Source organism: Aulostomus chinensis, chromosome 6 (assembly GCF_037954235.1).
Source record: "Aulostomus chinensis isolate RoL2024-O1b breed Wild chromosome 6, RoL_Achi_v1.0, whole genome shotgun sequence".
NCBI classification, from domain to species: Eukaryota; Metazoa; Chordata; class Actinopteri; order Syngnathiformes; family Aulostomidae; genus Aulostomus; species Aulostomus chinensis.
In genome coordinates, this window is record NC_141325.1 from 18,920,756 (window position 1) to 18,946,679 (window position 25,924).

At 40.7% G+C, this 25,924-nt stretch overlaps 1 protein-coding gene across 1 annotated transcript; it reads right to left on the reverse strand.

Annotated features, from left to right (window-relative positions):
• Nucleotides 1–1,356: 1,356 nt before the first annotated feature.
• On the reverse strand, nucleotides 1,357–25,246 carry LOC147260369 (uncharacterized). Its single transcript, XM_086205226.1, has 13 exons — nucleotides 24,714–25,246; nucleotides 23,883–24,033; nucleotides 23,606–23,691; nucleotides 21,784–21,873; nucleotides 18,002–18,055; nucleotides 17,189–17,343; nucleotides 16,926–17,040; nucleotides 16,602–16,710; nucleotides 16,353–16,460; nucleotides 10,935–11,100; nucleotides 4,221–4,350; nucleotides 3,479–3,593; nucleotides 1,357–1,492 (listed from the first exon to the last, which is right to left on the reverse strand). The coding sequence occupies exons 6-13, from the start codon at nucleotides 17,247–17,249 to the stop codon at nucleotides 1,442–1,444; spliced, it is 855 nt and encodes a 284-aa protein (XP_086061352.1). The 5' UTR covers nucleotides 17,250–17,343; nucleotides 18,002–18,055; nucleotides 21,784–21,873; nucleotides 23,606–23,691; nucleotides 23,883–24,033; nucleotides 24,714–25,246; the 3' UTR covers nucleotides 1,357–1,441.
• Nucleotides 25,247–25,924: the final 678 nt, after the last annotated feature.

Below are 25,924 nucleotides of genomic sequence, written 5' to 3' on the forward strand. Positions count from 1 at the left end.
TAATTTTGTTGGTTTGTTCACAGCTAATGGATTTCAAATGTATTCATGAAATCCTACAACACCACTCCCTGATTAACCACGGTAAATACAATAAATGGTAAGTCTCTTCAAAGGATTAAACAAACTTTGAGGAAATCCTTTTATTGTCCATCTTCACCAGAACCAGTTAAGAAGAAAGTTCCCTAACACAGCACAGGAGAGAAGAGTATCCAAGAACCACAGAGACCAGCCTCCTACCAGTTAGTTTCACACAATGGACAGCGGGATGTTGGGAGATGCATATCTCCCTCCAGAGTAATGCACTGAATCAATATAAATATGGTTATTCATCACACCAACTATGAAATCATTAAAAAAAAATTACAAGAGGCTGTACTTTCAGACTCAGACACATAAATGGAACGACTTTTTGGGCAAAACCCCAGGGACTGGGATTTGACACAGCACCTCAAAACATCAGTGTCTGCACACGATACATTATGTTCTCCGTCCTGTTAAAACTCTGATCATTCTGAATAATCTCAGACGGTCCTCTCTGAGGTTGATTTACTAATTTGGCTGAGCATAAAATAAACAATTCACGTAAAATAAGTAGTATAATTGCATATGGCAAAAGCTGCTGGTGTTCATGGATATTGGTTGTTCTTTTAAAAACATTTTACTGTCTACAATCTACTGGGAGCTCCACATTTGATTGATAGTATAAAATGCATCGCTAGTCAAATGATGAGTTTTTTTTGTCACCAGATGGTGCTGTTGTTTCAAAAGAAGATGAGTGACTTCATTTGAAAACTTTTGAAAACTTTTGAATGAGGTGAACAATCAAGAACATCGATAAAATAAAGAAAATGTCACATTAGCCATCCATTTTCTTCCGCTTATCCTGTTAAGGGGGGGCTGGAGCCTATCCCAGCAGCCTTCAGGGGAGAGGCGGGGTTCACCCTGGACAGGTCACCAGTCCATCACAGGGCCAACACATAGAGACAGACAACCATTCACACTCACAGCCACACCTACGGTCAATTTAGAGTATCAATCAGCCTCGTCCCCTCTTGATGTCTTTGGACTGTGGGAGGAAGCTGGAGTACCAGAGAGAACCCACATAGGAACAGGGAGAACATGGAGACTCACACAGAAAGATCCCATGCCCGAGCCGGGACTGGAACCTGGAACCTTCTTGCTGTGAGGCCACAGTGCTGACCACTGCACCACTGTGCCACCCATACACACAGGTTCACATTTTAAATTTACATGTACAGTACAGTTTCCACTATAATCATTACTTCTTACACCAAACACCACCAAAAATCTTCAAAATGTTTATTGCAATTCAAATCAATTCAGATAATAAAAATGAAACAATTGAAATGAGAAAAAAATTCCTCTTGATTTGTTTGTTCCCCCTTTGCAGTGGTCCACTCGAGGTCTCTTGTTATCACAGTCAAAAGCGGCGCTCTGTTTTCTCAGGCCTCACCCCAAAGCAACGCTTACCCTGTTAACACACAAATATTTAAAAACAAATAAACAGATTATTATTGCCCATGACAGTAAGAAAGCAACTCTTTTCTGAAGGATCACCACAAGATAGTTGAACATATGTTAGGATTAAAGTCAGTTTAAATGTTTGCTTTTTATTTAGGTGGAACATATAGATTCTGACCATGAAGTAGGTGTTTATTGTGAATAAACAAAGATTTTGTCTCATTTGACATTAGATTGTTAAAAGTACGAGCATAATTTGAGGACTGCTAAAACAAATTTGATTTGAAATGTAGACAAATTTATATATATTTGCTTAAACTGTAGTTAAATTTATACATACATTCACTTAAAATAGAATGTAGGATACACAAGGTAGTTGTAATAAAGATGTTTCTGTGGCAGTTCCCAAAGAGGTAGGAAAGGTTCCAACACTGTATTTAGTTCATCAATGTACTTCTTTAGTGTTAGTAGCGGTACCGGGATCTCCTGCTCATGCATCCCAGGCAGAATCGATGACTTAGCTGCAAGTCACCTTATTTGACCTCGTGAACATCTGGAAGTAGTAAAAGGTGTTTTACAGAGGGGTCCTACAAATCTCCAAAGCACCAGGATTAGTTGGTGCCATTGCGACTCTAGGAAGGAACTTATAAATACTGGAGACAACAGATCGACATTCCAAGATATAAGACAACAGAAAAACACTTCCTATCAGCAGTGAAGCACAGACCAGACTGTTTAGAGTGGACAGGTGAAAAGGTCACAACAGGGAATAGCGGGAGTGTAGCTCATGCTAGCATCACTCCCTCAAGCTAATTAAGTCAGAACAGAGTCCACAAGAATTTCTACGGTGGGATGAGGCCGTGAAAGACAAGAGCATGGCCGTAAATCGGAAAGAGGTTTTAATCTTTACAGCTGCAACAACAAGGCCACGATGGACCAGAAGGGACTGGCATGAGGTCAGACAGAAGATCCTGCAACAGACACGAAGATCAAAAGTACACACTTGCACGCAGAAGCGATCACATAAGCACCTCCCTGTAACACATAAAAACTGGAGAAGATAGTTAGATCGTTGGACTTCTTGCCCCAACGCCAGGGACGACGCATCTGCGTATGCTGACTCCAGCATAGGGGAAGACGATCTCCAGAGCTCTGGATTCTTTCCTGTTAATCTGAATAAATTCTTTTGAACCAACTGGAAGGTGTCCTCTCCGGATTTGGAACAGCGCAATACATATACTCTGTGGGTCCTTCTGATTGATTAATGATGACTTGAAAAATTCCTACAGAAAAGTTTGTAAAAACATAACCTGTTATCTAATAGAACCCATTATAATGTATATCTTCTAGCCTCAGATAACTCAGTTGTTGAAAAAAATACCTCATAGCCACAAATTAATTAATATGTGAGGAGAAATTATATTCATTAGCCAAAAAATAATTATATTGAGGGAACAAGTTATATCTTGTGGCTATATTTTTTTTTCTCTCACTATGGCCAGTCCAGGTCTCCACGTGTGAGTATTCTGACCTACTACAATGGAGTTCTAGCTGTCTGTAATGGCAGTCATAACAACCGATTAGGTCTTTAAAATGAGCTGATAATATTAACTAATGGGGACCCGATTCCAGTGGCAACAAGTGTGGTATCACTGTTTAATTTGTTGCATTTAATGAGGCTTAAAGCAGAGCAGGTTTACATTGCAACTATTAGGATTCTCCATTTTTGCAATTTGTTGTAAAGTGATGAAATCTGCTGATGTGTGTTCTGTTGTAAAACTCTTAAAATGATGCAAAACATTTTCAAAAAATGAATAAAGCTAATTTGAACTGAAAAAAGAACCAAAGAGGTGTATAACAAGAAATAAAACAATTTAATTTGTGATTTTCTTGTTGATAAAACAAAATAAGGAGGGACAAATATTTTTCAGTGTTGAGCGATTTAATAATACTGGTAACAATTATGCACTTGTGCTGTGTATTAACGTAAACGTACCTTGTAGTTGGTCCTCTTGCACTCTTTCCTTATGTGATCCACATGTTTCATCACCTCTTGGAGCCACGGGGCGTCTACATCTACACAGAATACTTTGTTCCGTCTGGTCACAAGACTGCAAGAACAACAAATTATTGAATGAGGAATAGGAACAATAATTACCAGACTAAATGTGTCTTCTTTGAAGTTTTGATTGGTACATTCCATGAGCACATTATTCGTTAGAAGGCCTCCATGTTTAACATTTGACTGGCTAGTATATTAAATGACATTTAGGTACCACTCTTGAGGGTGTTTGTGATGGATGAAGTTGTGGTGGTTGTGTTTTTGTTTTTTCAGCTGCAGACCTTTCATGATTGCCATTCTGCCCTCAGTGATCCCTGTTTTGGTAGGCTACACAAGAGACCACTGCATGGGTGAGCCTTTGGCCCTCTGCACCATGTGCCATCTTACAAGTTTGCCAGATTTGCACACATTGTTTGAAATCAGGACACCCAAACATGTTTCAGGAAAAAAAAATCTGAAACCCCTTAAGGTCTACAAAAATTCTAATACTTACAATAGAATTACTACAATAAAATTATTGAAGTTTTCTGAATGATGTGCTGGGTCATCATGAATAGTAAGTCAAAGGTCAGACCTTAAATATGCTTATGTCCATTTTTTTTGTGACATGTATGAATATTGTCATGTGTCACATTATGTGCCTGGAATCTACCCCACCTTGACCATTCTCACTTACATCATGGCGGTAATGCTGCATCCCTGTCCACTGATCTGTTGACGGTATTCTGCAACGGCAGCTTTTTGTACCCGTTTTTCTGTGACATCCAAGCAGCAGTCCATGGGAAGGCCAATCTGTGCCAGCGTCACTGGAAGATAGATGGTGGATCAAGTCAGATCGGCATAATGTGACATAACCGACTCTTTGGAAGCTTCAAAGGTGGCTGTAATAAATGTGTTTTCTAGATTTCATGCGTTCAGATTCATTTTTGTGTAATGCGTATTACTTACTTATCATCTGACCCCATATTACCCAGCAATAAAGATGGAGGCCAAGCAGTGATATATACAGTATTTTCAATCTTTTTTATGTTGTACATTTTTAGCTGCTAATAGTTCCATTGATAAAATTGGGACACATCTGCTTTATTGCTGTCAGCATGTCCATGGAAAGCAGCACCAACTCCCTTGACATTCTGCATAAAGCTTGTGCTGCTGATGACAAAGAAAATGCTCAGAGACATCAAGAGAACGTCCCCTGTGCACCCTGGCCCAGGACCTGTGCAATGGATACAAAATTGAACAAGACAATGACAAAAGTGGGAGAGTCATACTGCTATATAAGAAAACATTAATCCTACACAGCAAGAGGACGGTGTTGAATGGATACATTAAAAAGGTGCCCACTGTTAATGGAACCTCTGTTAGTGGAGTCTCCCACTCAATCGCATCTGTCCAGTGCTAAATCCTTTTGTAACAATTTCATGTCAAAGCCTTGACAGTCACAGTTCAAAGTCCCTGTACTGCTCAGAAATGAGACAGCACACAACATGATAGTGCCAACGAACAGTAATCTAGCAGATTTCATGCGCTATTGCTGTATGTCAGGCCACAAGCTCAACGGAAACTCAGTCACTTCTGATTTCAGTGACTCTGCGTTTCCCCAAGAATAGATTACAACAAAGTTGAACTCCATTCCTAAAATATTTGCAATGGATAGCCTCATTTAGGGTCAAACAACTGTTGCCAAGCACAAGATCTACCTCTATGTTCCCATACATTCAAAGTGAGGGTAAGGCCCAACCCCCCCTTCCCCTAAAAGAGCTGTTGGATGTTATCATAAGGAAATGTGTGTGTGTGTGTGTGTGTGTGTGTGTGTGTGTGTGTTATGCTGCTATAGGCTTAGACTGCCGGGGGATGTCCCATGGTGCTCTTTCCTCTCTGTCCTCCTGTATGTGTTATATATAAATCATACTCATACAGTATGTGTTACTAACTCGTCTTCTTCTCCAGAGCCTTCATTCCAGATCCCAGATGCTGCTGGAGGAGGCTGCAGACCTGAAGAGGCTCAAGCAGCCGCCTGTAGCTCCATCTGCTCACACAGACTGGAGTATGCCTTGCAAGTTTGCGTCATCATCGACACCACCGCCAACCTCACACCAAACCGGCACATTAACGGCTTGGGTTCACACAGCAGTGGAGTCGTTAATAAGTTTACCCTAGGTGGAGGAATATTGCCAGGGTTAGGAAAGGGCCTCCAGTCTGTTGCCTCGAAGCAGTCCCTCAGCTGTTCACATGCCTCATCCAACCAGATCTTCACAGCCTTCCACAGCAAAGGCTGCAGCTGCTGCAGCGCTGAGTTGTATACATGTATACAGTTGTATGTGTGAGGACATTAATAGTTTTATAGCAGAGAGTAATATATGTATGGGGACAAAATTGTGATCGTCACAGATGCATCAAAATTAGAAGATGGCCAAGATGGAGCTGCCTTTGTAATCTTTGTCTCAAATTCTGTAAAAGAGAAAGACTGGATGATGATCTTACTGTTTATACTGCAGAGTTGATAGCTATCCTCATGGCACTGTCTTGGGTTAAGAGCAACAGGCCTAGGCATGGGGAGGGAATTCCTTCAGATTCTGAATCTTCTCTGATGACTATCCAGCACACTAGTTCTCCATCCAGACAGGACATTTATTTAGAAAGATGTTAAGCAGGTTATTGCAGTATGATATTAACATACGTGTCCTATGGGTTCCTGCCCATTTAGGAGTCAGAGGAAATGAGCAAGTGGATAACAATGCAAAGTCACCATTAATATAAGTTTTATTAAGGCTGAAATTAAGACCTTAGTCAAGGCCAAGTCTAAGAGAAAATTAACTAAGAGAAAAAGTGATTGGACCACTGCTATCACTGGTAGGAAGTACTATACTGTTCAAAGGTATGCTGGTGAAACAAAGTCAACATCTAGAACTACTCAAGAGAAAAACAATCTCTGGGATGAGATTTGGGCATACTGGGTTAAGTAGTACTTTATTTATTTTAAAGAAACATGCTGATGGTAATAGTAGTGTATGTAACAGTGCAGAGACTTTAGAGCATGCAGTAGAATATTGTGCTAAATTTGACAAGCAGAGACAGCAACTCATTCAGGAGCTGGCATCTGAAAGCCAGCCCATCCATCCATCCATCCGTCCGTCCGTCCGTCCGTCCATCCATTTTCTTCTGCTTATCCTGTTAAGGTTTGGGGGGGGGGGGGTGCCTACCCCAGAAAAGGTTCACCCTGGATTGATCGCCAGTCTATCGCAGGGGCCAACATAAATGGACAGACAACCATTCACACTCACGGTCACAGTCTTTGAACTGTGGGTGGAAGCCGGAGTACCCAGAGCAAACCAATGCAGGCACAGGGAGAACATGCAGACTCTACACAGAAAGATCCTGTGCCATAGTGAAAGAGAGCCTTTAAACCTGCAGAAAAAAATCAAGTGAGGTTTGCTTCAGTTTATTGTTTAATTTCTTGAGGAGAACTGGTCTGGTCAGTCGAATTTAGAGTTGTTGTTTTTTATATTATTACTATTATTCTGTTTTGGTATTATTAGCAGGGCAAGACGGTGGTGCAGTGGTTAGCACTGTCGCCTCACAGCAAGAAGGTTCCGGGTTCAAGTCCCTGCGGAGTTTGCATGTTCTCCCTGTGCCTGCATGGGTTCTCTCTGGGTACTCTTCCCACCGTCCAAAGACATGCAATTGGGGACGAGGCTGATTGATACTCTAAATTGACCATAGGTGTGAATGTGAGTGTGAATGGTTGTCTATCTCTGTATGTTGGCCCTGCGATGGACTGGCAACCTGTCCAGGGTGAACCCCGCCTCTTGCCTGTAGCCGCTGGGATAGGCTCCAGCCCCCCCCCCCCCCCCCCCCACGGCCCTTAACAGGGGTAAGTGGAAGGAAATGGATGGATGGATGGTATTATTCGCATCCAGACTCACACTCTACAATTTCATTTAGCAGACGCTTTTGTCCAAAGCGACGTACAACACAAGCAAGAATTTAGACTTGATTAAGGAAAAGCTCATAGGAAGCGCAAAGTGCTTCAGTTGTGATCTGGTCACAGGTACTGCCATCTAGTGGCAGAAGAAGTGTCGCCCTCCCCTCCCTTTTTTTTGACAAACATACAACATCACACAACACAGTTAGTGCTACATAATCACTAAGTGCTGGGTCTTGGACCCTCTGACTTATTCTACCCCACAGGACAAAGAGGAGAAGAGTCAGGTTAAGTGCCTAAGTGCTCTCTGAACAATTGAGTCTTCAATTGTCTCTTAAAAGTAGAAAGGGACTCAGCAGAACGCACAGAGTTCGGTAGTTCGTTCCACCATTTGGGAACGACAGAAGAGAAGAGTCTGGCTAGAGATTTGGAGCAGCGCTGGGCTGGAAGCACCAGGCGTCTTTCGCATGCAGAGCGTAGTGGGCGAGAAGGAGAGTAGACCTGGATCAGGGATTCCAGGTAGGCTGGAGCCGTTCTTGTGATTGTTTTGTAAGCCAAGAGAAATGCCTTGAATTTGATCCTGGCTGCCACTAGAAGCCAGTGAAGAGAAACCAGCAGCGGGGTGACGTGCCCTTTTGGGCTGGTTGAAGACCAGACATGCTGCTGATTTCTGTATCATCTGCAGAGGCTTGAATGAGCATGCAGGGAGGCCTGCCAGAAGAGAGTTGCAGTAGTCAATGTGTGAGATGACAAGAGCCTGAACCAGAATCTGTGTGGTCTGTTGGGTCAGGAAGGGTCTGATCTTCCTGATGCTGTAAAGGGCATAACGGCAAGACCGAGAAACTGAGGCCACATGAACCTTAAAGGTCAGCTGGTCATCAATCATGACACCCAGGTTTCTGGCTGAGTTTGTGGGCGCAAGTAGGCTCGAGTCAAGTTGGACACTGACGTGAGGCTGAACAGATGGACAAGCAGGAAAGACCATAAGTTCAGTCTTAGAGAGATTCAGTTGAAGGTGGCGTTCCTTCATCCATGTGGAGATATCAGCCAGACACGCTGATATACGATCTGAGACCGTTCTGTCATCAGGTGGAAAAGAGAGGAAGAGCTGAGTGTCGTCAGCATAACAGTGGTAGGAGAAGCCATGGGAGCGGATCACTGCACCAAGTGAGGTGGTGTACAGAGAGAAGAAAAGGGGACCAAGCACTGACCCCTGAGGAACCCCAGTCGATAGGCCATGTGACCTAGACACCTTTCCTCGCCATGACACTCTGAAGGATCTGCCTGTGAGGTAGGACTTGAACCACAACAAGGCAGAACCAGATATGCCAAGCTCAGAGAGTGTGGAGAGGAGAATCTGATGGTTCACCGTGTCGCAGGCAGCAGACAGGTCCAGCAGAAGTAGGACAGAGCACTGACCAGCAGCTCGAGCTCGTCTCAGTGACTCAGTGACTGACAGGAGTGGTAGGTGGCGGTAATGCTTCCAAACGTTTTTTTGCCAACCGCCATTCGGAAGAAGAAGAAGAAGAAGAAGAAGACAACGTGTGCGTAATGCGCATCTTGGTGACTTGATCGCCACTCTCTGTAGTGCAGCTGACTGTTAAGGACCAGGGGAGACGGAGTGACCTGCTAGAGTCCTGCTGTGTGTTACTTGCAGTCATGTTCCATCTGTCTCTCAGCATGCAGCTGAGTAATACCTGTGCATAATTTTAAGGTGATAGTCAAGCTGTGTCCTGAGGTTCGCCCTCCATTTGCCAAGAGTTCAATGCGCCCGCGGTGCTCTGTAATTGTTTGGCCTGCCACTGACCACTGCTCCCTGAGCTGCGCTGCTGTTCTGGCTCTCTCTAATTTTCCGTTTTCATTTGTACATGGTTTAGCTCATTGACCAAGCTCTCTTTATTTTGGCTCTTTATTTTGGCTTTATACTTTTTAGTTCTTTTTTAGTTGACAGTTATTTGGGATTTTGTAATTTAGTTCCTTTTGTCTTGTTTTGGCCGTCTAGTGGGGAGCGAGAAAGTTCTCTGTGCCGCTCTGGACCTCCTGGGTTTTAAAGAGTGTTTTTTAAAATCCTTATCTACTTGTTGTTGTTTTTTTTGCATGTTTGTTTGTTTTTGATTGTATTGTTTAGAAATTAGTTGCTTAATGTTTTGTATTATGGTTCAGTTGTTGTGTTAAACTGGTTCCGTTATTTATATTTTCTTGTGTTTATCTTCAGTTAAGTTTATTGAATTAGTTCATTAAACTGTTATGCACGCTTTGATTTCTTTACTTATGGTCATTTAATTTGTGTGAATCTTTAGTTAGTCCACACCAGTTTGATTAAGTTCCTGGATCTGTTTTAAATTTATTTTATTTCTCCTTTTTTTAGGTACTGAGGGCTGTCTGCGGCAGTTTAACCCCTGGTGGTGGTGCGTTCATTAGGATTCCCCCCTTTATTTTGATTTGAAGTGTGCATGTGTATGTGTAGTGTCACTGAGTGATTCATTTGAGGACCCTTCCCTTGATTTTTGTTGTCCCAGCCAATGGGTAAGCCCCAGCCCTGTCCTTATCCACTTTTTTTGCCCAAGTCCTTATTTTATTGCTGACTGCTGTGCGACCATAATTATTTTTCCTTAAAAATTACAGTTAATAAAAGTTTATCTGTTTTAATTGAAAACCATCTCATTCCAGTGGTTCAACTAACTTGTGCGACCTTTCTTTTCCTATTTACATCTTTTGGATTTCCTGGGGTGCAATTCTCCAGGCATTGTTGAGCTCCCAAGTCCTGGTATCCCCCCACCACTCCATTTATTCCACACATACAAAAAGTCCAGACCTTTATTGTCCCTTGCGTGGCAGCTCACGCACTGTGGGAAGTTCGGGAGAGTGGCAGAGAGGGAGGCACAATTAAAGTCCCGGAGATGAGGAGGAGGGCATCTGGGTGTCTGGTCTGCAGTGTTGACACTGCGCAGTGAATGTGCTTGCACACAGCATTAGGGCTGGGTTTAAAAAATCAGTAGAATCAATTTTAATCAATCTCCCTTTAAATGGTTCATAATTGATTCATAAAATCCAAAGATCGATCTTTTAACTTGAGTACTTTCTTCATTGGACGTACAGAGAAGCAGCATGAAGTATCAACCCTGCTAGTCTCGCATGATCAACCTATAGTGCTGCTTTCCACGGAACAAGATCTTGTGAGATGTTACTGCCAGCAGTCAAGCAAACATGGCGGAAGCGAGTCCATCTTCAAGGCACCGCCAAAATCTGAATCGATTTCCTCCTGGATCAAGGGTGTCATAGCAATTCCAGTTCCAAGACACCCTCAATCTCTGCCTCCTTGTGGAAGCATCACCAGCGGTTTTGTTCATAAACTACATCCTCGTTACATTTTGAATTTTAAAATGTGTTTCACTTCTTCAAAGCAACAGAAGTGCGACAGCAGTTTGACATTAAGGCCGCAAGAATGTTTGAGAAGACTTTTACCTGTGCAGTAGCAGGCGATGAAGAGGATGTAGAAGTGGAGCTTGGCTTCATCCTTCTGAGCCATGTTGCTGAACAGCTGAGCTGGAAGTCGTCTTTCCGTATTACTGCTGTTTGTCCTTTCAGCACCTTTGGAGTTAAGTGTGGTGGCAGCTACTTCTGTCTTGCACTAATATAGCCTCAGCTCTGTCCAGCTAGTTTCAGTTTCATTCATCTGTTTGTCCCTTCTTTTCCTCTGAGCCACTCACCCCCCAAGCTCCTCCCCAGCCCTGTCACTCCACTCAGAAGTCATGTGAGTATATAGTAAAGTCAAAACAAAATAAAAACCCCTCCAGTGAAGTCAAAACAAGAAAAACACTTCTTGTATATCAGTAGTTCCTTCAATTCTCAGCATTTCTTGGACAACCTTCTCAACCAGGAAAGTTTATCACTGTTGGTCCAGCTGCCTTGCCATCTACACACACAGGTGGTTTGTTGCTGTGCATGTTACTAGAATCAGTACATGTCAAATATTTTCACATGTAATTCAGATTGTAACTGCTGAAAATCCTCAAAGTCCATAAAGTTGTTGTGTTTTCTGTTTTTTGTTGTTTTAGTTTTTTTTACAGAGGTTGGCCACCTCTGTCATGTATCAAGAAACAAACAATCCTATTTCCTGTGAGGGAGGGTAAGGAGAGTTGCCTTACTGGAAAGCATGTATTGTGTAACTCAAGACTATGTGGAAATCACTGCTGACACTTTCACATATACCACATAATGATAAATATTTAACTCAAGACCTCATTCCTCATCCCATGGAGGTGTGAATATAGTATCATCAAAATGTGTTCATAATTTTCTTCCCAACTGCAAAAAAATTTTGATCTTGTGGATCATAAACCAATTTCCAAGTATGCTTAAAATTTTCAGCGATATTTGACTATTTGATCAAAGATCCAGAACACATTGTAGATGACTGAAGCTGAAGGCTTCTTTCAACCATCTCACATCAACACTTTGCATCAGAAAAATATCACTCATAGCTCAGGATCCAGCATCTACAGTTTGATCAGTCTGAAAAAGTGAAACAGGAAACTGGAAATCAACCCTTTTCATAACCACCAGAAACCTAAAGAAAGGCCTAAAACTAACCAGACACACACAATGGAGACTGGTCATTAGGGGCAGGTGGAACACCCCCCTGCTGTCACCAAAAAGAATGTGCAAACAAATACTGTCGCAATTAATTCTCACATGAGTCCTCTGCTATAACAGACTATGTTCCTAAAATACAAGTCAATTAAAATCGGAAATGAGGGATTCATTTCATGTTTAAGTCACTGTTCCCCTGATCAGTGTCACCAGCAGATCTACAGGAGCCCAAAAAGAAGTTGGGAATAAGGAACAGGTTGCCTCTCTTGTGTCACAATGTGTATTACACTTGGGAAAACTGAAATCTACATCCTAAGAGTGTTGTAATATGAGGTAGATGGCATAAATTTGATGACAAGTGGGACTCAAAGTTCGAGGCCTGATGCCCCGCTAACATGTTTCATAATTCAGAGTTGATTGGCTGTACCCCTCTCTCGTGTCAGTTGCACACATGAAATAGAAGAGGGTACATTTTGAAAGAATTTTTGATGAATTTTTCCTATGTTAAGATAAGTGATCCTTTGGTGGGGGAAAAAAGTGAAGTGATTTAAGTGTGCAAAGGCCCACTTTCTCTTTATCCACAAGTAGAGGAAGTTTACAGCTGAGGTGTAGTCTCTTTTTTTCTTTTTATGTTGATAGACAATTCATTCAAACTTGTCAAAACTTGTCAAAGACACTTATACATCCTCTTAATTACGTAATGCGCTCAATCCCTCTCTCTCTGAGCATTTACAAAAAGAGATTGAGTTTCTTGTAAATCGAACTTGGATGCCTTATCTGTTGCCTGTGTTTACTCTCTTGGGACTTTTCCCTGCGGGGCAATTATGGGAAAGTGAAACTTAATGGAGCAGAACTATCACTCCCACAGAAAACTGTGGAAGTAGACCAAAAGAGTTTTCCTCGTCTCTCCCTCGTGTCTGCATCACGACAACTGTTCCATTCTTGAGCATGTCACAACATGTACCTACATCCTTCACTGACATGAAAATACAGGTGTTAAATTCATGCATGTCTGAAAAACTAATGGAATCATTTGCTGACAATCGGACTTGCAAATATGCTGCTCAAAGCTTGAGCCAATTTATTTAAAGCATTTTCTTGATCAAGTTTTCAATTCAAAAAATAAAATTTGAAAATGAATCAGATAAACTGGATGAAAAAAAAAGTAGATTGTGAGGGGATAATGCAACAAGCAGTGAACACAACACCGACTTCTTAGAACTGTATAAAGCTGATAATGTGTGGGAATATTCATCTTAGAATATTAAACTCCTGAAAGAAATTTCAGTCTTGTACACAGCTAAATTCTATATTTTCAATAGTTTTTCACAGTGAAAATATTTACTTTCTTGTTTGTTTACATTTCTTTTGGTATGCATTGTGTATCTTTCATGCCTCAGTGTTAAGCCTCAGAGATGCATTACCCATGTGGCCCAGTAGGTGGTTCAACCTGTGTGTATGGAGGAAATTGGTAACCTGTCTATTTAAGCTCTTTTGTCAAACAAGTTGCCTCAATGGATGAGTCAGTCTTGTGTTTAGCCTGTATCAGCCCCCTGAGCCTTGAACACCAAAAAAACATGAAATCGTCGATAGTCATCAGTGAATGAATGTAGCATCTAAATGAGTGAAGGACGTCAATGCCTGGAACCGTCGAGTTAATTGTTTTGTTTTTTAGTCTCACATGTCAAGCCATTATACAAGTAAAGCCCTTACAATTATGGACAGGCTGGGCTAAGTATTTTTTGAGTTTTATGTATATATCTTTATATCTATCTATCTATATAGATAGATACATCAAAAAGCATACTGAACTAAGAATTTTATAAGTACTGTTATTATACTCTATTGTTAATGTAATTGTTATTCAGAGGGTTCAGTGGTAAATGGAGCAAAGCAATTACAATTTGTCATCAAACTGAAAATACATAATATCCAATTATTACTCCCTTATTTCACTGGACCTACTCTATACAGAATCATTATCCATCCATCCATCCATTTCTACGGCTTATCCTGGTAAGGGTCGTGAGGAGTTCCAGCAGACTTCAGGCAAGAGGCCGGGTTCACCCTGGACGGGTCACCAGTCCATCACAGGGCCAACACATAGAGACAGACAATCATTCACTCACAGTCACACCTACGGTCAATTTAGAGTATCAATCAGCCTCGTCCCCTCTTGATGTCTTTGGACTGTGGGAGGAAGCTGGAGTACCAGAGAGAACCCACTCAGGTAGGGGAAGAACATATGTCACACTCAATTAATTTCATTCAATAAAACCTTTTTTTCCTTTTAGATGAAATAAGATCAGAATTGTCTTGATCCCAAAGGGTAAATTTAGGCATTACAGCAACATATCGAACAGTACAGCTAAGATGAGAAAGATGAATAGAATAAAATTTAGAAAAATTAAAAATGAGCAAAAACTAAGTAAGCATTTTTCCTAGACCTGCTGCCACTGCACCTTAGCATACTGAGTGATATGTGAAGGGGTAAAAACTATGTACAATACCAAAAAAAATAAACATGTACACATCTGCTCCTCCTTGAGAAGTATTGAACAGTGAATTATCATTGCACTGTCACGTAAAGCTTCCACTCTTAATGTCTCCTCACCTATCTCCCTAAATGAGCCACACATGCATTTAATTGTCTCAACTGTGTCAGGGTATACATACTTATCCTTTCCATTTTTCTGGACCTTCATATCAGCATTCCAGCCCTTATTTCCAATAGATTTTTCTGTGTGAGTGTATTTGCCCTGCCTTGTCTTTTGACTATAAGGCCTGCTTTTTGTTTGGATACCTTTGCCTGTCTTTTGAACAGTATGTCAGTAAACTGTTGGAACTTTGAACACTCAAGATCAAGTTGAGTATTTGTGATTCCATTACCCTGTGTGAGTTACTTGAAATGCATATAAAAAAATAGATTGTGTGAAATATGTTTATTTGAAACAGTTGTACTAAAGTTTGAATGGAATTTATTGAATATAGGGAGGTAGAGCTGTGGTCTGTACAGCTAAAATACTGAAATGTTGACATCAATGTTGAAATGATCCTGTGTTGAGGTTATTGCCATTAAAGCTGCTTTTCTTGCAGTGAACAGTAGATTTAATCACACATTGTACTCATGAAAAACTTTGAAGTATTTGTATTTCTCTGATCATTTTACGTTCATACTATATTTCAGGAACATCAAATTTAGGATTAGTTTATATATCATAAAGCATGTAAATGGGTTAAATTAACCAATGGTATAAAAAGTAGTTTAAAGTAGTTTCATCGCTTTAGTAAAAAAGCCTAATACACAGAAAAGAAACATTCAATATGATGAGTAATTACATTTTCAGTTCTCTGCACTGCATTATATAGTGTTTTGCTGAAGTTGTGATTTATTTTTGGGTGGTCTGTGGGGACCCAGCCCGGATGACTTGTTGGAAACTCGACAGGCTTGTTGCAATGAACTTAAAAACATTGTCTTGCTAAGGTCAAATGGTCAAGGGAAATGGTTCGGATTTCCTGTCTACACAGAGATTTATTTATTTTATTCAAATTATACATGCTCTTGACTGGATATCTGTCCAGGGTGTGATGTTATTAAGATGGACACACTGTTTGTCCTGAGAGGCTCCAAGTTCTGGTGAGATGAGAAACAACACTCAAACGCACTGTTGTTGAGTCTGAGCAATTCTTTAATCTTGCAAGAGGGACATGTTTTCAACACACAACAAGCATGTGCTGAAGAAGAATCCACAGAGTACAGAGTCACTTGAATTTTTATACAATCTTTGTTGGCAGGCAGATTAACACCCGTCTACCCATAAGATTACCTTTTAAGGTTATATGAACATAAAATCTACTGTCATATACAAGAGGAAGTAGAAGTTGAACTCTTGTCAGCTTACACACCTTCCAGACATGGAAATTCAGAGAAACAAGAAACTAGAAAACTTATCGCCTGTACGCAGCAATAGGAAGTCGAATACAAGACGTTTTTCACATATACGACTGTCTCAAATTTAAGGTCACACTAAACAGAAGAATTCAAAAATTAAAAGAACACAATATGATACTAAAATTTTCACCCTTGCCCAAAGTCAGCTGGGATAGGCTTCAGCCCCACATAGTCCCCATACAGTGTGCATGTCTTTGGATTGTGGGAGGAAATACCCAGAGAGAACCCATTCAGGCACAGAGAGAACATGCAAACTCCACACAGAAAGATCCTGTGCCCAAGCTGGGGTTTGAACCTGGAACCTTCTTGCTGTGAGGTTACAGTGCTGACCACTGCACCACTCTTCTCTTGTGATCTTCTATGGTAACTCCAAAATAGATGCAAGAGATTCTTTCATCATTTCCTGGTTTAGGTTCAATGAGCATAGATCCTTGTCCTGACTGCACCTACAGGGATACAGACAGGGACTCAATGAAACAGCTGGGGAACAGCTTGGGAAGGACTTAAGACAGGACTGCTAAAAACAGGATGTACTGTTTCTTAATAATGCCAACTATAAATATATTTTATATATTTAATTTACCTCATTGACTTTTTTGCTTGTTTTTGTTGTCCAGAAAAGTGATGCGCTCATGAACCCAAACTTTCTCCTTCTTTGGGGGGGCACACAGACGCTTCCCAGCCTTTGTAAGAAACCTAAAAAAAAGAAGATGTATGACTACGGTGAAATTGGACTACAGAACTGAAAAAACCCACTTATTTTTATGCTCATCTTATAAAGAGAAACAGTTGTCTTCAGGCTTGTATGGCCATAAACCTTTTTCTTAGACCTTTTATCATTACACTTATTTCAACTGCCAAGCACTTTTGGATGAATTTATATGAATATTGAACATTTGGTTCCCACTTACACAGTAGCACTGATTTGGCAACCCTTCCCAGCCTCCTGGTTGATGTAACTTGCAAGGATTTGGCGGGGCAAATGCTTGTCAGTGTACTCTAGACAACAGTCTGCCACAATCTGACCTGCAGGAAGATGGAAATAATCATCATGGACAACAGAAAATTGCACGGTACATCTACAAGATTTATATGAATATATTTTTTTTATTTTAAAAGCACTCTAAGTTTATGCAACAAAACATTCAAAATATATGTCATTCATCTGTCTTACCTGCTGCAAAGCCAATGCAGACAACACTCAGCAAAAACAGAGCTGTAACTTGAAATGCCATGTCTCTATCTCTGGTAGTCTGAGACCAAGTTGTCTGTTTCAGCTTCAGGTGTGAGCAAGAGTTGAGCAGCAGGTGAATTTATTCAGGTGAGCAACTAAAAGTGAAAGTGTGGTCCATTGACAGGAAATCAGGAGAAAGTTGACACATCTACATGTGCCAGCCAATTCCCACTTCTCTCCTCCCCACTTTTCAGTTTCTTGCCAACATTATTCCCATTCGTCTTGTCAGATTCTTCCCAAAGGAAAATCTTCATCAGGCCCCTCACATTTCACTGAAAATACTTTCATTCAAATCATGCAGTTTTTACATTGCAGTGATATACTCCACAGCAGTATTCAACACATAGTATATGTTTTTGTTTGAGAGTAAAGATGAACAACCTATATTTTTATGCCTCTACTCTGGTGACAGCTAAACACTAGACACGCTGAACTTTGTTTACAAACTTGGTTTGAGTTTATGTTGGGATTCAAGGATGAACTGAAGAGACTTTGGTGGTCAGTGGTGAAAGAGCATGGCAAGTTTGAGTTCAATCATAACATATACATGCTGCTTATAATTGATTTCAACATGTATGTATGTTGGTATGACTCTGAAAGCCCAGTTTTAATCAGACTAACACCATAAATAGATTTTATTTCATCTACTGATGGAGGCACAGCAACCATGGGTGTACAAGAAGATTTCCCCCTCTACTCAGAAAACTTTGAGCTCAAGTTCATAACTATGTCAGACTACAGTTAATCACGTACCTGAAGAGAGCAACTGAGTGTTTTTTCATCTGGGTGCACGCCAGAGATCACAATCTGTAAGTGTGGGAGATGTTTGTTGTTAAGAGCAACATTTCCTGCCAGAAGAGAAAGAAGAGTTTTTTTTCCCCAAGAGTGATGAAATCATCAACTGTGTGTGGGGACCACATGAGGGCAAAAGTAGTTCACAGGAATCTTTGTTTCAGTTTTCAACTAACTCAGCCCTTAAGTGGCAAAAACTCTCTCCTTTGCAGTTGAAAGATCGGGGAAAAAAAAATTTAGCTGTTCCTGGGGTACAGTGAAATATTGGGCCAATGAAAACACATAGGCCCCAATAACCAAATATATTTTGAGGGTCCTTTAGGTACATCAGGTTCCAGGTCACAGGGGCAGCAGCCACTGCAAGGAAGCCCAGACTGTCCTCTCCCCAGCCACTTCCACCAGCTCTTCCGGGGGTCGGCTTTGAGACCTCCTTCCGGTTGGGCATGCCTGGAACACCTCCCAAGGGAGGTGTCCAGGAGGCATCCTCACCAGATGCCTGAACCACCTCAACTGATTGATGAACACACCTTCAGCCACAGAAGAGTGTTAATCAGTGGAATCACCTGTTAAAGTGTTTGGTTGGAAGGAAAACCTGCATACACACGGCCCTCCATGGCACATGATTCCCCGCCCCTGCTCTAAATTGACCGTAGGTGTTACTGTGAGAGTGAATGGTCGTCTATCCATATGTGTTGGCCCTGCGATGGACTGGTGATTCATCCAGGGTGTACCCCGCCTCTTGCTGCTGGGCGAGGCTCCAGCCCCCCTGCAACCCTTTTCAGGATAAGCAGTAGAAAATGGATGAATGGATGGATGGAAGGAAATGTGTGATGTGATTGGTGGAACTTTAGTTAGTCGCCTATTTAAATGACGGCTTTGGCTGTGAGGTGATCAAGGCTCAGCGATGGCAGATCTAGCTGTGTTAGGGGACCTTAACACGTGCATCAGGCGAGAGAGGGTTTTTCAGGACCGCCAATATTTATTCCAGGAGAGTTATGAGTGGCTCATGAGTCATTTTTGTCTCCCTAAGCATCTCCTCCTGGCGTTATGCCACAACCTAGAACCCCAATTAAGGAGAGAAACCTGGCGTTCCAACATCACACCTGTGCCAGTGCATGTGCCATCCACCTTGGGGTTTTTGGCCACTGGGTACTTTCAGCAAGAGATCAGTGATAGGTCTGGAATAACTCAGCCATCACTCATCTGAACTATGCCAGCAGTTTTGAGGGCAATCAATTCCCTCTCTGCCGAGTATATCAAATTCCTGTATCATGATGCTCAGCAAACTGTGATTAAAAGAGTATATTATGGGATTGCTTAGTTTCCAAGTGTGAGTGCAGTGACTAATTGTACACATGCACATCTGAAGCCACCATCCATGAATGACTAGGTATACATCAACTGCAAAAATTACCACTCAGTTATTGTGCAAGTAATCAGTGATGTCAGAACGAGTATTGCAAATATGGTAGCCCAGTGGCCTGGAGGCACTCACGATTCGTTAATTTTTCAAAACAGCAGCGCAGGTACTCTGTGTAGAGGGCACACTGCATGGTCAGAGTCATCTCATCGGTGAGTTACGCGCACATTATCTTAATTGTTGGACACATACCTCTAACAATTAGAATGTGTTTTATTTGCAATAAGTTCAAGAAGAAATGGTCCGACCTAAATGATTCACATCTAAGTGGGTAAAACAAAGTTGTATCAAATGTTGAACCTTCAAATGTTTTTAACCCATCACAGATTTAAATATTCCATGGTCTAATTGAAACACTGTTGACCACAGCTGTAATTTCTCCCACACCGTATTTTTTTTGCTTGCCTTTTATGCCCTCAGGCTACCAAACAATACTAAACTGTGCTGTCAACCAGACTCGTGTATCCTCCTATTCTTATCCTGATTAAGAGTCGGGGGGGGGGGGGGGGGCTGGAGTCTATCCCAGCGGCTTTTAGGGCGAGAGGCGGGGTTCACCCTGGACAGGTCACCAGTCTATTGCAGGGCCAACACACATTGACCGACAACCATTCACACTCAGTCATACCTATTGTCAATTTAGAGCATCCAATTAGCTTAGGCCTCATTGGCACGTCTTTGGACTGTGGGAGGAAGCCAGAGTACCCGGAGAGAACCCACACAGGCACAGGAAGAACATGCAAACTCCACACAGAAAGATCCCGTACCCACTTGCTTGTGTACGTCGTAAACTCTAGGGGTGCAGCTTCCAAACTGTGCATTTACAGGGGCGTGATTTCGATAATTATGACAGATTTCAGCCCCCGAATTTATCAGCAGCCGCTCGTTCTTACGATGACATTGGTGTGATACTCATGTTTCATAAATCACATGCAAGTCCTGTCTTCGCTCATATTTGTGGTGGTTTGTGCAATAGTTTGATAAATGAGGGCCATTGTTCAAACAGGTAAACCTTGGCATAATCTCATGGGGGTACCTCATTTTGAAACAGTATTCAATCTACATGTCCCTGCACATTTATGCCGTGAATGGACTTCCTATTTACATAATCTGCTACATGGGAGGGAGCTGTGATGGGAATGTGTGTGCCCTCTATGCAGCCAATCACACTGGGAAATTCTAAAAGAAATTAGAATTACTAATCCCAGGCTGAGGTTGCAGCACAGTTTCATTCACAGAGTATAGTTTAAAATTAATTTAACAGATCTCTACATCATTCACCTGCAATTCCGTGGAACTCCTCCTTGATGGCTCACATCCAGGGAGAACGACAAAGATGGGTAAAAGCCATTTCAGGGTGAGGCACAATTTTCTGACTGCCCTGCATAGAGATTCATCACTCAAGTGCTCAGCATCTCTGACGTTGTGCTGCGTTTTTTTGCAAACGGAAGTTTTTTGTACAACATGTCATCTGCCGGAATGTGAGAGCATGACTAAGACTGGTATTGTTGCAAATGTAAGAACGGATTAGGCTGTGTGTGTAGACGATAGACTGACGTGAAAGTATGGCTCAAGATACATTAAACGTGTAGTCACAGTGCAGCCGCCAGTAATTGTCTGGAAATGCAAGAACATCAATGCACGGTCTGATAACATCACCCGATGAATATTCAACTCTGCGCAATAATTCTGCACCTTCATCCACAGGATCATAATCAAAAGGACATGGCATGTTTGTGAAAAATGTTGCCACCTACTGTGCTTAACGGACTTCTAATATTCTGATTTTTTTTAATGACAGATGGCAGAACTAGGCTAGGCCAAAACTTGCCTGCTGACTGAATGTATGAGGAAAACAAATGGAGGTTTGACAAAAACCTGGTCCCAACCAGGTTATGTTCATAGAGTCTGTTACTACGGTAAATGACCAAGAGCTTAAGTTACCTCCCTCTCTCAAACAAGCTAAAGTTACCCCTCTTTCTCTGGTTTGAGTTACCTCCTTTTTTGAAATGGAAAATTCAGAGTTTACCTCATTTCAGGGTTAACACACTGAGTTTTCACTAAAACTGCTTTGTGAAACAGACCCCTGGCTTTTCCTTAACTCCAATGGAAACGTCTTCCCAATATTAGATGCCAGAGGAAACTTGGCCTGGCAGTACTGTGTATCTTAATCCAAGCTTTAACCTGAATGTAATCTTTCACGACTTCCTTTTTTCTTTTCTAAATTTGTTGATAAATTGTGAAATACAACAATTTCAAATGGTTTGGAAAATCATCGGCAACCATTTGCAATTTACAATGTGGGAAGTGAAGTGGTTCACATTACTTGTTTTTGGGCATCTCATCTCCTTCCACAGCATCAGATTCAATTTCCTTGAGAGGGTACTCTTTTGTTGTTGTTGTTTGGAATCCACACCTTTATTGACCAGTAGACAGATAGGAAACAAGAAAGAGGGGGTGTGAAAAATGCAATTAAGGACCACTGGCCCGAATTTGAACTGGATCAGCCGTGTATGTGACGTGCTCTAACCACTCAACCACCTGAACGAGTCAAGACGGTATCCTGAGCTTGAGCTGATGATGGCTGAGCACCAGTAAGACTACATGTTGTGGGAAGGATATCCGTTAAATGGTGCATGTGCCTCACAGCAGATCAGAGAATCTAACTTTAACTAAGGGCTAGTCTAACCATTAATTTGAAAAATTTTATTAAATCATTTCATACTTTGTAACTATGTTCTGTAAAAGCTAAAAAAACAAGACAAATGAAGCTGTAATGCTGACTGATCATTAAATATGTAAGTGTTTTCATAAAAAAGGGGTTACGAAATTCATTTTGATGACGTTATCATGATAAGTGAAACTTAACCGTAATATCAAACAACATGTGATTTTCAGAAAGGAGGAATAGAACCTGTGTTATTTTAAATGGCCATTATTTAGTCTGAAAAAAAAATGGAAGAAGTAAAACTCAGGGTGAAGGAACAAAGCCCTGAGGGGGCTATTAATAGCAGCTTACCAAAAAAAATACTGATTTCAGTTTTCCAACAGCATAAACATCCATGTTGAGGTTCAAGTTGTAAAATAGCAGTAGATGGATTTGGGATACACTTCAATCTTTTTTATTCATCCTAACACCAAATGAGGTACATAAGATATTTCTTTTGTTGTAATTAGTAATATTTGGACCCCAAGGTGCAGAAAGGCACACAGAAACATTCAGTGAAATTGTATGACGAATAGGTTGTGGAGACTCATGACTGGAGCTGGTGATTGAAGACTGGCTGGGCAGAGCGGGTTTGTAGTGACCCCAAAAAAAAAAACAGGAAGTGGAGACAGGTAACAAGGAATTGCTGAGGTTTGCAGACAATCTGGTGAATACTGGAGAGCTGAACTGAGGCCCCGTTTACACGACGCACAGATGGTGATGTTAAAATGCGTTTTGACCTTTCGTTTACATGAAAATCAAGCTTCAAGTCACCGAAAACGATCATTTCTGAAAACTCCGGCCAAAGTGGAGATTTTGAAAAATTCCGTTTTCACGCTTGCATGTAAACGGGGAAACGGACATTTAGGCTTCAGAACATCTAACTAACTGGTGTCATTCGTTGTTTTTTTCTAGGATTCTGATTGGCTTGCATGACTTTACACTTCTCATTAGGCAACTTAATTGGTGTAACAGTAGCTTAAAAATTAATTAGTATGATAGTGATTTTATCATGTTCAGTATACCGGATTTTCATATGTAACAAACTTGATTAATGCTGGTATAATTTAAATGCATTATGTAATTTGGATGCAATTTTATTATTTCCTTACAACCCAGGTTAGGTCTCTAAATTTAACCAGGCAAATATATTGTAGAGATCAGTTTTGTGTTGTGTTACATTCAAAAACTAAAGCAAGTGTATTCTTCTCTTGGTGTGTGTGTACTTATTAATGCAAAAGCATACCCTCAACAGAACATACCAAATAACAGTAATAAAAGTATTTTTGTTATTGTAAAACCCTAAACAAAATATGCCAAAATATAAATTAGGAAATATTCATAAAAAAATAACCATGACAGTTAATCCCTCTCTCAGATTAATTCGTAGGCAGCTGGACTTGTATTTCTATAAGAGTGTAGAACCAATTCATATACATACCACATATTCCTGTAGAAGATTATCTGGATCTTCACCCATGTAGGCACAGTCCTTTGATGATGCGTCCAGCATCGACATCCGTCACACTGAAAGGACATTTTCTAGATTAATGTCTCAATTCAGCTCATGTGCCTTAACTTAACAACATCGATTGGTATAAACTGTCCTAAGGGTGCACAGTATTCCCCCCTCCAAAAAAGGGGGGACAGTAATTCTTTAAAAAAAACATTTGTAGGACTGTAGGAGGCAGTGTATTTACTGCAATGTAATTACTCACATTATCGATTTGTGCAGTAACTCTTGAGCTTTTCCCTTGCGGTCCTCTTTTTTTGGAACATTTGTGTCAGGTGGTCAGAGTGAAGGCCTAGCTGAGACAGGGACTTGGACTGAAGTGGAATGGTGGTGATCCACTTGAATTCAGCGTTTATCTGAAAAAAGCAGAGGAAGCATATGATAGGTACAGTAGCAATTTGCCAGTGCACACAAGACATTCCTTTCAACAGCTAATCCAAGATAATAAAAAAACAGCATGAGATCAGCCCGTTTGAGATGTGCATTTATGAAAAAAAACAATCCTTCTCTGATGCTAAATCAGTACAGCTGCAAATGTGACAACTGAATAGTTTCTTTTTTGTGAGGGACAGCTGTGGTGTGGATTTTACTTTGGTGGACAATAAGGGCATTCCAAGTCTTAAGCATGCATGGACAGTGTTGGTATGTACATGGATAGCGAAAACTACGTCCAAAATGTGGATGTTTTAATTTGTAACGATATAAAAGTTTGGACCTATTTTCTACAGTTTCTGTACAACCTTTACAACTCCTCATTCTCTGAACCAAATCCTGCATCATACATCAAGATCATTAGCCATACCATTCATACAAAATGCAATTCAGAACAAAAAGCTCACTGCAAACTAAAAAAAAAACCAACTAAATTCTATAAAAGAGAAATATGCCATCATTTCAAAATAAATTCTTAGGACTTTAAACACTAGGACTACTGCTTATATTTGGCAGATAAAAGCAAGTAAATATTTGATTATAATCAAATGCGAAAAAAGGTAAATGAAGATACAATTTTAGGCGTCAATGTGAGTTTACCTACCGATTATAGATATATGAAATTATGATATGCAAATGAGAGTGAACCTGTGTACGAAAATATTCAGCATCAGTCAGGTGTCTCAGTTAAAAAAAGAAAAGAAAAACACACTTACACAATCCTAAACATGTCCTACAGGGCCGTTCACACCAAGAATAACTATAAACATATAGTTGTAAAAATGGTTCTCAACTCCAGCAGAGCAGCATCCACACTACAACTATAACGACAGTTCAGACAATTTCAGAGCGATAAACGATAAAAACACTGGCAACCGATCAAAATCAAAATTGTGTTTGATCACGGTGTTAGCTAAAGTTCCCCAACAATAGGCCAATGAAAAATGGCGATAATTTCAGAGAGTTAACAGACTTGTAATATTACGTTACTGTTGAAAATAGCGCTCAAGTCGACAGTCGCCGGACTTACTAACGGGGACATAAATTTGAAGAACTTATCTAATATTCAGTCGTGACTTGCTGCTTTCTTCTTGTCGTTCTGCTCCCTGCATCTGTAATTCGCGGGCTTTCCTTTGGCTCTTCTGTTCTATTTTTAGCGTCGCCTGGCGACAGTTCAAACTAAACTCGATTCCAATGAGTTTGTTTTTTTAATTTGATCATTTTTAATCGAGTTAATTCAACATTCATAAACAACTTATTTGATTAAATCATGTTCACAAGCAAAATATAAAGTGTTGTTTTACTAACTTCACTTATGTAAATTCAAAGTCCCAGGATTTCCCTTTTTTCCACTGTATGCGGGTTGGTGTTGAAGATATTTTGAAAACTGTCTGGTGTCAGCGATGTTTTTGAAAACGTAGAGGGAGGAAAAAACATGTTTTTTTAAATACCCAGCAATGTGGAAACGTGGCCTGAGTACTTGAGCAGGTGTGTCTGTAGATGGTTGGTCAGTGGATTGATTGCAGGTGTGCAGAATGAAGCAACAGGCCAACCTCAAACACAAAACGGGGAAAACAGTAGGGGTGCAACAAAATAGTCAACTCATGCAACACGAAATATGAAACAGGGCTCACCATACAAAATACTCATGATACGAAATAAAGATTAAAGAAAACCAAAAATCAGAAATGCAAAGATCAAATATTTTCTTCCTTAATATGCAGACATACAAGTTATTGCTGCATCAGTACACAACAAAATGCTCTTTGCTTTGAAAAAAAACATTGAAATTTTGTATTTGGATTGTAGTCTAAA

Coding starts and splice junctions, on each gene's coding strand:
- LOC147260369 (XM_086205226.1), bottom strand. CDS start 17,249: ATGGCATTTCAAGTTACAGCTCTGTTTTTGCTGAGTGTTGTCTGCATT. Junction 16,711..16,925: donor TGCCAAATCAGTGCTACTGT/GTAAGTGGGAAC, acceptor TCTTTTTTTTAG/GTTTCTTACAAAGGCTGGGA. Junction 1,493..3,478: donor GCAAGAGGACCAACTACAAG/GTACGTTTACGT, acceptor GTGTGTTAACAG/GGTAAGCGTTGCTTTGGGGT.